The sequence below is a fragment of the Carassius auratus genome, chromosome 9, assembly GCF_003368295.1.
Source record: "Carassius auratus strain Wakin chromosome 9, ASM336829v1, whole genome shotgun sequence".
NCBI classification, from domain to species: domain Eukaryota; kingdom Metazoa; phylum Chordata; class Actinopteri; order Cypriniformes; family Cyprinidae; genus Carassius; species Carassius auratus.
In genome coordinates this window covers 30,481,314-30,495,011 of record NC_039251.1, presented here as the reverse complement: position 1 = coordinate 30,495,011, position 13,698 = coordinate 30,481,314, and the positions used below count along the sequence as shown (strand labels likewise).

General features: G+C 34.9%; 1 protein-coding gene across 3 annotated transcripts; it reads left to right on the top strand.

Annotated features, from left to right (window-relative positions):
* Positions 1-296: 296 nt before the first annotated feature.
* On the top strand, positions 297-4,765 carry stx12l (syntaxin 12, like). 3 transcript variants are annotated; one of them, XM_026272478.1, is made up of 10 exons: positions 297-397; positions 714-824; positions 957-1,026; positions 2,132-2,231; positions 2,293-2,430; positions 2,506-2,549; positions 3,796-3,892; positions 4,111-4,183; positions 4,262-4,344; positions 4,587-4,765. In XM_026272478.1, exons 2-10 carry the CDS (start codon positions 719-721, stop codon positions 4,677-4,679), a joined length of 804 nt encoding a protein of 267 aa, XP_026128263.1. In that variant the 5' UTR covers positions 297-397; positions 714-718; the 3' UTR covers positions 4,680-4,765. The 3 variants fall into 3 exon arrangements, 1 of the variants encoding a protein (XP_026128263.1); XR_003292837.1 differs by having other exon boundaries at positions 4,031-4,344; positions 4,587-4,651; XR_003292836.1 differs by lacking the exon at positions 4,587-4,765 and having other exon boundaries at positions 4,031-4,183; positions 4,262-4,345.
* The last annotated feature ends 8,933 nt before the right edge of the window (positions 4,766-13,698 follow it).

Genomic DNA, 13,698 nt, shown 5'->3' with positions numbered 1-13,698 from the left:
ATATAAACAAAAATCTGACACAAACACTCTGTATAAAATATATAATACACTGTCCTATCCTGAAATCGTGGCTGTGATTGGACAGCCTCGAAAAGTACTGAGAAATGTAACAAGTATCATTTGACAGAGACGCGCTTGTATTTTTTTTTTAGCGAGGTTCTAGACAATAATTTACAAAATCATATAAACACTAAGATCGTTAATAAATATTAAACCGCATAAATAAAGAGAAAATAAAAAAGTATACGAAATTTTATTTTTAGACCCTTCGATATGGCTCAATAATCAATAAGCCCCGCCCACTCAGTGTAAACTTAAATGTGTTTTTTGCCCTTCTGTCGGTTTCCTATATTTCTGTGAGAGAAGAGCAGCGCGCTGCCGCCTCTAAGCATCACAGGTATGCGATTCATTCTCACTGGTTTCTTTTTTTTAAACAGTTTGTGTTTCGATGACATTTTAACAAGTATTGTTGAATAATTTCAGATGACAACTTGAAATTAAGTATGTCATTATTTTACCAGGCGAAGGGCCTGCTCAATGTCTTGCGTTGCGTAAATTGAAAACGTACATTTTTAGATTTAACCTTTAAAATGTTTTATCTTTTAATATTAACCTGTAGTATTAAATGTTTTAATTTCTGAAAATGATTGTAACACACTTCTTTAATATGATATAATGAATGAGATCTGATGTAAACAGCTGTTGTTTTTCAGTCCTCATGTCTCACAGAATGATGGACAGCTGTCACTCACAGTCACAGCCCAGAGATTTCAACAACCTCACTCAGACATGCAGCTCAAACATCCAGAAAATCACACAAAACAGTGAGTCGATATGTTTCACATAAAAACACTTGAAGAGACATTTAATATTGTTGTATTCTTAATAAACACACTTTGAATGATTATGGCTTTTCTTATAATTTAAAGTTATGTCTTGTATTATTCTGTGCATAGCTGGTCAAATCAAGAGCATGCTTTTCCAGCTTGCTACCAGACCAGACACACCAGAACTTGAAGACAGACTGTGAGTCCAGTTATATTTCCGTCCATTCTGTCTCACACATACTGATGAATACATTCTGATCTGATGCTGCATTTTATTTTCCTGTACAGAGAGGCAAAGTGGAATCAGAGCCACCTTTGATACTAGGGGCACATTTTTTGTATTAATTTTTATGTGCTAATGTGTCCACAGATCCAACAGATTATAGGAGTTAGACAGGAAGTGAATCTGACCCATATGTGAAATGAATGAGCAAACTCAAATAATGATAGGGGACAGGTACACCTTGAATGTGTTTTCTACTAGTCCCATCATGCAAAAAAACAACAAAAAAAGCAATCTACATTCGGCCAAAATTGACAATTTCATTTCAAAGACCAATTTGTGAATCCGGTTTTTACATAAACAAGAGCATAAAATAAGAAAGATATAATACAATCCACCAAATCTACACAGTTCAATTAAGGAAAGAGCTGTGGTGACTTTTGTGCCATCTAGTGGTTAAGAGGAAAATTAAATCTAAATCAGAAAGGGATAGTTCGCCCAAAAATGAAAGTTCTGTCAGCATTTACTTACGCTCTTCTATGAGTTTCTTCTTGTGTTGATAACAAAAGAAGATATTTTGAAGAATGTTGGGAACCAAGCAGTTGATGGTAGCCATTGACTTCTAACTGTTTGTTTACCTACGTATTGTACATTCTTTAATCTTCTTCGTTCGCGACAAAAGAAAAAAACTCATATGGTTTTGGAACAACCTGGGGATGAGTGAATTGAGACAGAATTTTAATTTTTTTCTAGCGTAATTATAAAATGAAGTATTGAGTACTACCAATTAAAAATACTGTGTGTACTTTCTATAGGGTTGTCTTTAGGAATAGTCGTAAAATATAAAACGTGATTACTTTACTTTGCGAGGAAGTTCATTAATAGAAACTAAAAACTATTAATGAACTAAAAACTATCTGTAGCATTTGATGATAGTTACTTGCAGAAACACTGTATAACAATTATCTCTCACAAAGTGGATAAACAGAGTGTGAGGATTACCAGCCATACTATTTCAGCTAGCATCTGCTCATTTTTGTATGCACTTATGAATAGTAACATCTCTGTATGTTGCAAACAGCCAGCAAATGCAGCACTACACAAACCAGTTAGCAAAAGAGACCAACAGACATCTGAAAGACCTGGGCTCTTTCCCACAGCCGCAGTCCCCGTCAGAACAGGTGAGTTCACACTCACTCATACTGGCCAGCTGCGGTCCCGCTAATGCTCCTCTTCACACAGCGGCAGCAGAGGATTCAGAAAGACCGTCTGATGAATGACTTCTCAGCTGCTCTCAACAACTTCCAAGTGGTCCAGCGGCGAGCTGCAGAGAGGGAGCGTGAATCAGTGGCACGGGCTCGAGCTGGCTCCAGACTAAACGTAACTATATTTGCTAAGTATCTAATGCTTTTATTTGTTCGCCATTTCCTTAACAAAAAGCCTTTCATTTTGCAGGTTGATGAGCTCAATCAAGATGAACAGCTTGTGACATTTGAAAAGTAGGAGACATATCTGTTTTGTGTAAAGAATTGGCATGAAAAATGGAAATTGGGTCATGGTTTACTCACGTCAGATTGTTCCAAACCCATAAATCTCAATTTCATCTTTCAAACACCAGCTGAGATATTTTGACATCCTCATCATCTTTGTTCAGACATTGAAAGTTCATAAAGACATTGTAAAATAATCCATCATAATTAAGCAGTTTAGTTTAATTTTCATGATCTAATTGTTATTCTAAATTAGTTCTTTTTAGGGAACTTGATTAACCCAAAGAGTTGATGTCTTGAGTCAACATTTATCCACAAGCTACTCAATCAAAATGTGCCCGATAATCACTCTAGCTGGAAATATCACAGAATATATTATATAAATTAAGATTTTGGTCTTCTTGCAGAACAGAAGATATTTGATCAAATAAAATGTACTGTTAATATAAATCGTAAATCAGCTACATGCGCATAGCTTTATTTAAATTGGTTTTTGAGCATGAATTTACATCCGTGGTGATAATATAGTGTACTAATGACGCAAATCGTTCATAACGTAAAAACTGGTGAAACATTTTTTAGCTGGTACATTGAAATGAACTGTCCAAAAAACCATTTTGTGGAAAAAAATCAAATGAACCATCAATAAATTGTTGTTTACTTCCGATTTAATTTGCTTCCAGCTATTTTTAACTGCAAACTGGTGTGTCTTACCATTTTATTTTAATGGATTGGCTTAATTATGAACTGGTTTGTAGTGCAAACAGTTTTACCGTTTACTGCACATTGTTATTCGTCTTATTCTTTCCCTATGGCTGCTAATGAACCAGAAATCTCATGCATTCACAGAAAACATCTTCCGCTTTGAAAATTAAGGTGGATATAGAGCACATCAAATATGGTCACCAGAAGTTGTTTTTACCTGACGCTCGAGAACCAATAAGGTTCCCACGTATCACACAAGCACATCTGAGGTTTGTTCTTGCTCTTTGGAATGACATGAGAGTGAGTAAATGATAATAGAATGGTTTAGAATTAAAATCGAAAAATGAATCCTTTATTAAGTAGTGTTCATAATTCATTTGACCCTAATTCAAACCCAAGGATCAAACATTGCCCTCATGTACCCTGATTTTGATTCAAATGCACAACACAGAGATGCAACACATATTCCAAAATTAATCAGATATGAACTCTGTTGGGTCTGTTGAGAGATATTATCGCAGATGTTCATAGCTTTTTTTAATTTGAAAAGAAATGAAGGGTGGAGGATGCAGACCGAAGAAGAGCCTTTCACTGAAGAGGACCTTGAGCTTATTAAAGAGAGAGAGACCAATATCCACCAGCTGGAGGTGAGCACTTCCTGGATCACATCGGCATACAAAAGAGCATTTCTCATAAGCACTCAAGCTAGCCTTTCATACAACATCAGCTTTTTTGATCATTCATTTTTTTTATACCTTTAAAAGATGTCTTCAAATTCATTGCAGACGGTAATTACACAGCAATTCTCAGACATGGATTGTAGTAAAAAGTCCCAACTGCTTTCTGTTCTTGATTCTGGATTCAGTCGGACATTATGGATGTGAACCAGATCTTCAAGGACCTTGCAGTCATGATCCATGACCAGGGTGACATGATCGGTTAGTCTAGCTCTCTTCGCTGAACCCCGTTTTTTGCACTGATTTTAAGGCCTGCTTTCCTCCTGTCATCATTCACAGATAGCATCGAAGCCAACGTGGAGAGTGCAGAGGTACGTGTGGAGCGAGGAGCTGAACAACTCCAGCAGGCGGCGTACCATCGGGTAGATTCAAATAGAAAACAGATCTTTGATAAAAAATAATTCACAATATTATTGTTTTACTGTGTTTTTGATCAAATCAATGCAGTTTTGTTCAGCATACTAGATTTCTATCAAAAACAAAAAAGGTCTCTATTTCAAAATTATTTCAGACTTTTGACTGGTAGTTTAGGTGGAAGATGCATATGCTAACATCAGCAGTGCTTCCTGGTTGACTGTATATAACTGTGTTTTTTCCTTTTAAGAGAAAATCCCGCAAGAGGATGTGTGTTCTGGCTCTGATCCTGTCGCTAGTGGTGGCCATCTTTGCTCTAATCATCTGGCAAGCAGTCAGATAAAATGAGCAGAATCGGACAGAAGTACTGGATCCTACTTCAGTGTTGAGTGAATGACGTGTGTATGTTTATTACATATTTGTGAGGAAAAAAAAGTCTGTGTAGGAATGGCTAGTAATATTGTGATGTGAACCTATAGGGTCTCAGGAAGGTTTCAACCCAAATACTTCCTTCTGATCCAAAACTAAAGTTTTTTAAAGTTTTTAAAAATCAAATCATCTCAGATCTCAGCTCAACCATAGCTTACAGAAACACGGTGGGTTTTCATTTATTAATACCCTAGTGAAGAATAAATATACTAAAATGTATTTAAAATACATGTATTTCATGCTAGGTATAAATACAATTACATATTTATGTACTTAAAAATAAAAATACCCTGCAGTGGTGCGTCTAATAGTTGATTTTGCTAAAGCGGAACTAATGCAACATCTACACTTTAAATATCTTGCATTTAAAGTTCAATATTCAGATATTCAAAGATTATTCAATCCTCATCAATAAAAAAAAAACACTTTAAGCTTAATATTAAGAAATGCACATTGTGCACAAGTAGTACTCCAAATAAAGTTCAATTATCATTTTTATGTCAGTAAGTCTCGAGCGATATGTCATTAAATAATATAGTAATAGATTAGATTTAAGTATGAAATGTATTTTAAATATATTATAGATCAGATCCCAATATTAAGAGCCATTCATGCAGAAATACAGATGAGTGTATTCACTAAATCTGCACTTATATGTTTCCTCTGTAAAAATGTCTGTCCATGAAATATCTGGAGCATATACAGTACAGCATTAATCATGATCAGGTTTACGTTTGCAACCCCTTGCATGAATGTAATTCTTTTTAAAAATTGTGTTTTGTAGTTACAGGTCTTGATCCATTATGCAAAATAATGGTTTATTCTCTAAACATATATATATATATAGAGAGAGAGAGAGAGAGAGAGAGAGAGAGAGAGAGAGAGAGAGAGAGAGAGAGAGAGCGAGAGAAAGACAGAAATATTTCTCAAAATTATTTCAAAGATTTTAATGCTGTATATGTTTGTATGCCCAGTGCTCTGATTCTCACAAGTACATTAATTTCTTAGTAGTACATAAATATGAAATACATTTTAATAAATTGTATATGAAATACATTTTAATAAATTGTATATGAAATACATTTTAATAAATTGTACTCCAATGCTACTCTTCTATATATCTATCAGTTTTTTTGTTCTTCTTTTTTCCCCTTTTTTTTAGATGATCAATATTTATTTCAGATAATTTGTTGGTAATGTTTCTTTTTGTATGCTTTAAAATTAAGAATAGGAACACAATGCATACTCTTTATTATACACAACCATTCAAACTACAATTAAGAAATGTTAATTTTATTCAGCTGGATGTGTTCATCTGATCAAAAGTAAATACATTTATGTCACAAAATATTTATATTTCAAACAAATTGTTCTAAAAAATCTTTAATAATAATCTAATGAATCATGTATGCAAATCAGCATAAGAATGATTTCTGAAGGATCACTTTACGCTGAAGACTGGAGTAAAGATGCAGAAAATTTAGCTTTGCATCACAGGAATATATACAGGTATGTGTGTGTGTGTGTGTTTGTGTGTGTGCGTGTGTGTGTGTGTGCGTGTGTGTGTGTGTGTGTGTGTGTGTGTGTGTTGAAAACAAATAGTGTATAAATGCTTACAAATTGGTAAGTATATTGGACCAATGAAGATGCTGATTTAAATATAGGAATGCAAAGTAATGTTCAGTCTCTGTTTTACCCACTAGGTGTCACACAGTAAACATCACTGGCAGCCTGTCTTGTTCTTCAAAGGTCACCATGATATAGAGTTGATGCTTGTCGTTGTATCAACAGAATATTCAGTGTTGTGTCCTGTTGCTCAGGACAGACTCTTATCAAGGGTCAGCATCACAAATGATAACTTCGTCATGTTCCTGCTGAGTTTGAAGTGCTCTTTGAAGTAATTTTCGAGTGGCCCTTCGTTGTTCTTGTACGTCACTTATTGCCATAATCAGCGGGCAGAACACCCCCACTGTCCTCCACTGATTAGCATGACTAACAGTTCAACATGCACATCTTATATTCTATCCCACATTTTGGGAAAGTCTTGATTATGATTGCAGTAGCTGAAGTGTTCAATACATGGAGAAGTGTTTAGAGCTGAGAGGGACTGTGTAGGAGTTGGATGTGGTGCATTGTTTCTTAGTGCAAACCATATCAGAATTGCAAATATTTCCTTAATTTAATGTCAAACTATTTTCCGTCGGGCATCATTGTCTGCACTCAAGTGTACAAAGTTATTGGCCATCATTTTGCCAAGAAATTATGGTCCTGGAAGAACATTTACACTGTATCAGCTATCGGATTTTAGGAAAAGGGTTCAAGTTTGTTTTAGGCCAGAGGCTGAGAGCTTAAACAATCTAAATGCAGCCATAAATATGAATCTTTAAATCCAGTTATGCATTACTAATACTAGTGTGCACTCTTTGTCTTATTTTGCACAGTTAACTAACAAAATAGCATCTGTGTCTTCTTTTGCACAGTTAACTAACAAAATAGCATCTGTGTCTTCTTTAGGAGAACAAAGAGAATCCTAAGAGAAAAAGTAACATGACCTCTCCCTCTTGGCTGCTGGTTTGATTGTGGTGTGAAAGGAGGGACGTTGTTTGTCATATTCCTTTTCATCTGAGGCTACTTTTCCCCTTCTATCTTTTTCATTTCCTGCTTCAGAGCTGATTCTTTGTAGAAACACGAGAACAAAGGAAATGGGATTTGGTGGTCTTGTCTGTGTGTGTGTCCATTCTCTTATTTTGCAAATCCAGATGCTGTGGTAGAGGCATTAATGACAAACTGTTGGTCATATCAACAGATTCTTTATGCTGTGCTCCATTATCAATTGTTTATTAAAGGAATAGTTCACACAAAAACAAAAATTTACTGAAGATTTATTCAGCTCAGGTCATACATGATGTAGATGAGTTTGTTTCATTATTGAAACAGATTTGTAGAATTTTTGGGACTTGGGTTTGGGCCTACTCTAGGTTTGGGCCATTCCTGAGTACGGAGCCCTCCCCCATTATGCATTATCATACTTTAGCTAATTATATGTAAGCGTGAAGCTGTGAACTAAAGAAACAAGCAAAGGCATAATTTGATGATGCAGTGACTGAGTGTGGAATCATGGGAGTTGTTATCTTTATTCCCATAGCCAATTTAATCCAATGGGACTCGGGCAGAAATCATGTTCATGGATGAGATAATGATTTATTAATGTAGTAAAATGAAGCAGGATGAAGCTGAAAGCCATCAAAGCAAACGAGAATGCTTAACGAGTGTCAAGTCAAGTCACCTTTATTTATATAGCGCTTTAAACAAAATACATTGCGTCAAAGCAACTGAACAACATTCATTAGGAAAACAGTGTGTTAATAATGCAAAGTGATAGTTAAAGGATATATTTTTGAGATGGAAAAATGCAGTTTTACAAATGCTAGAAACGTGGCTTTCTAAGGAAAGATTGCGATAAAATAGCACACCTAGGTTCCTAACTGATGATGAAGAATTGACAGAGCAACCATCAAGTCTAAGACAGTGTTCTAGGTTATTACAAGCAGAGTTTTTAGGTCCTATAATTAACACCTCTGTTTTTTCAGAATTTAGCAGTAAGAAATTACTCGTCATCCAGTTTTTTATATCGACTATGCATTCCATTAGTTTTTCAAATTGGTGTGTTTCACCGGGCTGCGAAGAAATATAGAGCTGAGTATCATCAGCATAACAGTGAAAGCTAACACCATGTTTCCTGATGATATCTCCCAAGGGTAACATATAAAGCGTGAAGAGTAGTGGCCCTAGTACTGAGCCTTGAGGTACTCCATACTGCACTTGTGATCGATATGATACATCTTCATTCACTGCTATGAACTGATGGCGGTCATATAAGTATGATTCAAACCATGCTAATGCACTTCCATTGATGCCAACAAAGTGTTCAAGTCTATGCAAAAGAATGTTGTGGTCAATTGTGTCAAACGCAGCACTAAGATCCAATAAAACTAATAGAGAGATACACCCACGATCAGATGATAAGAGCAGATCATTTGTAACTCTAAGGAGAGCAGTCTCAGTACTATGATACAGTCTAAATGCTGACTGGAAATCCTCACATATACCATTATTCTCTAAGAAGGAATATAATTGAGAGGATACCACCTTTTCTAGTATCTTGGACAGAAAAGGGGGATTCGAGATTGGTCTATAATTAACTAGTTCTTTGTTGTCAAGTTGTGGTTTTTTGATGAGAGGCTTAATAACAGCCAGTTTGAAGGTTTTGGGGACATATCCTAATGACTATGAGGAATTAATAATAGTCAGAAGAGGATCTATGACTTCTGGAAGCACCTCTTTTAGGAGCTTAGATGGTATAGGGTCTAACATACATGTTGTTGGTTTAGATGATTTAACAAGTTTATACAATTCTTCCTCTCCTATAGTAGAGAATGGGTGGAACTGTTCCTCAGGGGGTCTATAGTGCACTGTCTGATGCGATACTGTAGCTGAATGGTTGCAATTTTATCTCTAATAGTATCGATTTTAGAAGTAAAGTAGTTCATAAAGTCATTACTGCTGTGATGTAGGGAAATGTCAACACTTGTTGAGGCTTTATTTTTCATTAATTTAGCCACTGTATTGAATAAATACCTGGAGTTATGTTTGTTTTCTTCTAAAAGAGAAGAAAAGTAATCAGATCTAGCAGTTTTTAATGCTTTTCTGTAGGATAGGTTACTTTCTCGCCAAGCAATACGAAATACCTCTAGTTTTGTTTTCCTCCAGCTGCGCTCCATTTTTCGGGCTGCTCTCTTTAGGGTGCGAATATGCTCATTATACCATGGTGTCAAACTGAGTGTGACGCACAGCTCGAAAGCAGCGGAGCTTTTATTATGCCACAGTCGACCTCTTTCACTCACTCGTGCATATGTGGGGAAAAAAAGAAACAGTGCTGTTTTATCATACTAGATATATTTGAAAGTTCTGTTATATATATATATATATATATATATATATATATATATCTGTTATAACTATGTGCAGTCATCACCTGTCTATTAAAACATTCAATATATTAAAGCGCCTTTTGTGTTTCCATGTTTTCTACAAAACAAAACAAGAAAGACACAATGACACAATGGACACGATCCGTGTCATTAGTTAAATTGCTTATTTCTATGGATTTAAACATTCTTTGAAACATTTGGTATAAGTCAGCAAAATATATATCACTGTTCTAGTAGTTTTTGGATATTTTAATAAACAAATCTTACATATTTTTCCTTTAACTGTTTTGAGTCTTATTACAGAACTAGAGATTTCAAAGGTTTATTGTGCCATTTGCATGTTGATAAAAACATGAATTAATGTTACTACTGTATATTGTTAGCATTTTTATAATGGTTGTTGTTGATCAAGTGACTGATATCCAGTAGTTGATGTAGTTTAAACTTTTTTTTTAAGTTTTCTTTTTGAAATTATTGATTGATTGATTCAAAATACATGAAGTTTGTTTCATTTAGCATTTTCAGGAAGTAGATATGCTCACTTGGCTGGGAAAATGTAGGATTAAATGGATACAATTTGAAAATATAATATCAATAAAATATTTATTATACTTTGCCTTCTTTAGTAAGGGCTTCTCAAGGGGTTTTTCAAAGAAAATTCCCACTGGCCAAAACATCTTCATATCTTGTCTCAAGCTGTACCAATAGCTTGGAATCACTGGCATTCACACACCACTCCATCACCTTCAAACAGATGGGTTTGTGTTGTATTTTAAGTCCACGCTCAACACATTTGTCTCAGACACAGAGAAAATTTCACTGAGCAAGGGAATGAGTGTTTAGCTTGGAAGAGGGTTGAAAGGTGAGGGTCATCAAAGAGGGTCATCAAAGTGTATACTCTTTATTAGGACTTGGATTTCATTTTGATATTCAGTTTGCATGTGAATAAAGTAGATGAGCCTTTTGTCACTCAGTTCCTCACTTCCGTCATGAGGTTCTAAATGGGAACTGACATTCAAGTAGAAGTGTTGTATTAATCCAATTAATTGTCATATGTAGCTTGTAATTTCTCCATTACCCATATATGGTTATATTTCATTATACTACGTTTGTAAGAAACTCTTTAATTTTCAAAAAAAAAATTATTATAGTAATATAATGTACCACATGCTGATGAAAGTGATGTGGGTGGGATGTAATGCCAGAGTAAAGTAAAGCCACAACAATGTTCAGATCATCTTTTTTCCTGAAAAGAAATCTATATAATGCAATATTTATATCCACTGAATGTAAGCTTTTCCATATTCCAAGCTTACCTGCTGCTAGGGGCATCACATGCATGTGCGAGTCCTGAAAAAGATGAAAATAAATCTAGGAATTTTCTGATTGTTGGATTTTAATCAGTGGGGTTGAGGTACCAAACATTAACTAAAAATAAAAATTTTGACCCATAAAGTGTTTTTCGGCTATTGCTTTTGTGGTCCAGGGACACATAAGATGATCAGTTTTACAGCAAGGTATGCTCATTGCAAATTTTGTAATGGCTGAAAAGACGCATCTCAGCAAACATTAATATTAATATGTTTCTATTTAATAGAATTAAAGGGGCATCTTCCCTCATCTTACCCTTCAAGATAAAGTTTTTTTTCTTCTTTTTTTGACATTTCCAGGCCTGTATTAGTTATAGTATTAGTAGTCAGCTAAAAGACTCCCCACCTGCACTGTCAGAGATATTTTAAGACATAATAAGATGCGATTTAAGAAACCTGCCACCAGCAGTGAGGACTGCACACCTTTCACGCTGGTGTTCTATTTTTCCGTAACACCTCTAAGGTGTCCTTGGTCCCAAAACTCAGTGCTGTTCTCTTAGATTAATGACCGAGCATGTACTTCATCTGTCAGTGAACATGCACACACAGTCTAATACAATGATACTGTTAGCTTTTTCTTTACCGAGGACGCTATGCATACATTTCACAGATCTCACCCCCCAACAGCTATGCTCTAATTCCCTGTTTCTCTATCTCTCTCTCTTGCAGACACACACATATCCACTGACAGATATTCTGGGGTCTGGGGTTTGGATCTATATATAGACATGCCGGGTGTCTGATAGCCAGTATAAAGGCAGCGCTGTTCATGGCTGACCCTCTAACACATCAGCTCTCTTAACAACATGCTCTGATATGCTCTCCATGTTTATACAAAGGTAAATCACAGAGATGATATGGATATACAGTCGATATTATTTTTATTAGGACATTATATAATCCCTAAGTCTGTAGAGAAGGTTTGTCCTCAATTTGTATCTCGGGTGAAGTTTGTTTTCATACCCCAGAGTGTGTATGGAAGGCACCTTCAGCTGGCAGGCTGCAGGCTGGGGGTGGGGTTGGGGTGTTAACCATGAGTTATTTTCATCCAGAACAAAACTGCCTCTGCGAAACACCCTGATTTGTACTGTCCCGTGGTCATACACAGTATCTCATGCCTCATTATAGTGTGATGTTTTCACACATACAGACTGTCTGTCCTTTACCTGATGCAAAGCCTTGGAAATTGTATTGTGAACGCAGCCTTTATTAACATAACAAATATGCTGTCAAAGAAATTCCATTGTTCATTTTGCAGATGTAAGGTATTTGAATAACTTCATTACTGTTCTCAGGTGACCTATTTTGAGAATAAGTAGCCTATTTCTGATTTAAATTCCATTCCATTTCAACACTTCTACTCAATTAAAAATTTTTTTTTTTTTTTTTTTTTTTTTTTTGCCATGGAAGAAAAGGTTCGACATAGACAAAAATGTTTCAGGTTCCAAACAGAAGATCATAAATGATTTTGTTGTTCCAGACAACAGGGAATTTTCTCAGACATTTGATGTTCTGGCAAGTTATGAAGAATCATTCTTCTAGTAATGTTAATTGAATATTCCTTCAAAGTACTGATCTTTATTAAAGTCCTCAAATCAGTGAAAATACTTGTTTTAGAACATTCAGAAATACCTTTTTCATAACCTAATGAGAATATTAGCTAAATATTCCTGTAACATGTTTTTGTTAACTGGGTGTATTGTTAGAAAAGCCATGTTCACAATGTGCACATAATATGTCATTGATATGTAAATATAAATTCACATATCAGAGGAATATTCAGTGCATTAACATGGCATAGACTTCGACTATTCATATTAGCCATAAATTAGAACATTGACTAGATGAATGATTAATATTGTTCGAAACTGATCATTTCCCAAGATCACATGTCCATCTATTCCCTGAAAGCAGTAATGAGATTTGACATGCCGTCTGTAAAGGAAGGGCTCAAGCATGGGACATACGTGAACTAGAACATCCCTTGGACTACTTAAAGTCCATTCCAAGTTCATTTATAGCAGAGATTAAAATTAAAAATGCAGTTGGTGTGGTGAGGGGTGCTACAAGAACTGTGTTGTAATGGAAAATTAGAAGAAAAAAAAATTATATATATATATATATATATATATATATATATATATATATATATATATATATATATATATATATATATATATTTTTTTTTTTTTTTAATTTTCCATTACAACACAGCTTATATATATATATATATATATATATATATATATATATACTTACTTATATATATAAAACTTACTGAAGTGATTAGTACACAATATAAGAAAATAAGTTATTGCTTTTGAATGCATCCTGCTGAACAGGAAATAAAACGTCTCCATGTTCTCAGTCGCATCCATGTTGATATTCTTTGCACTAATGGGGCTTGACAACCCAATCTTTCAGAATCAATGATTCAAGCAATCCTTTTGGGGTACAACAGTCTGGTAAGTGTGCATTTTGGACACATTTTTACAAAGTACTTTCAAACTATAATTGTAGAGTATACTAATGCTCCAGTCAAGTATCAGTGCAAAAAGAATTACAACTCTTT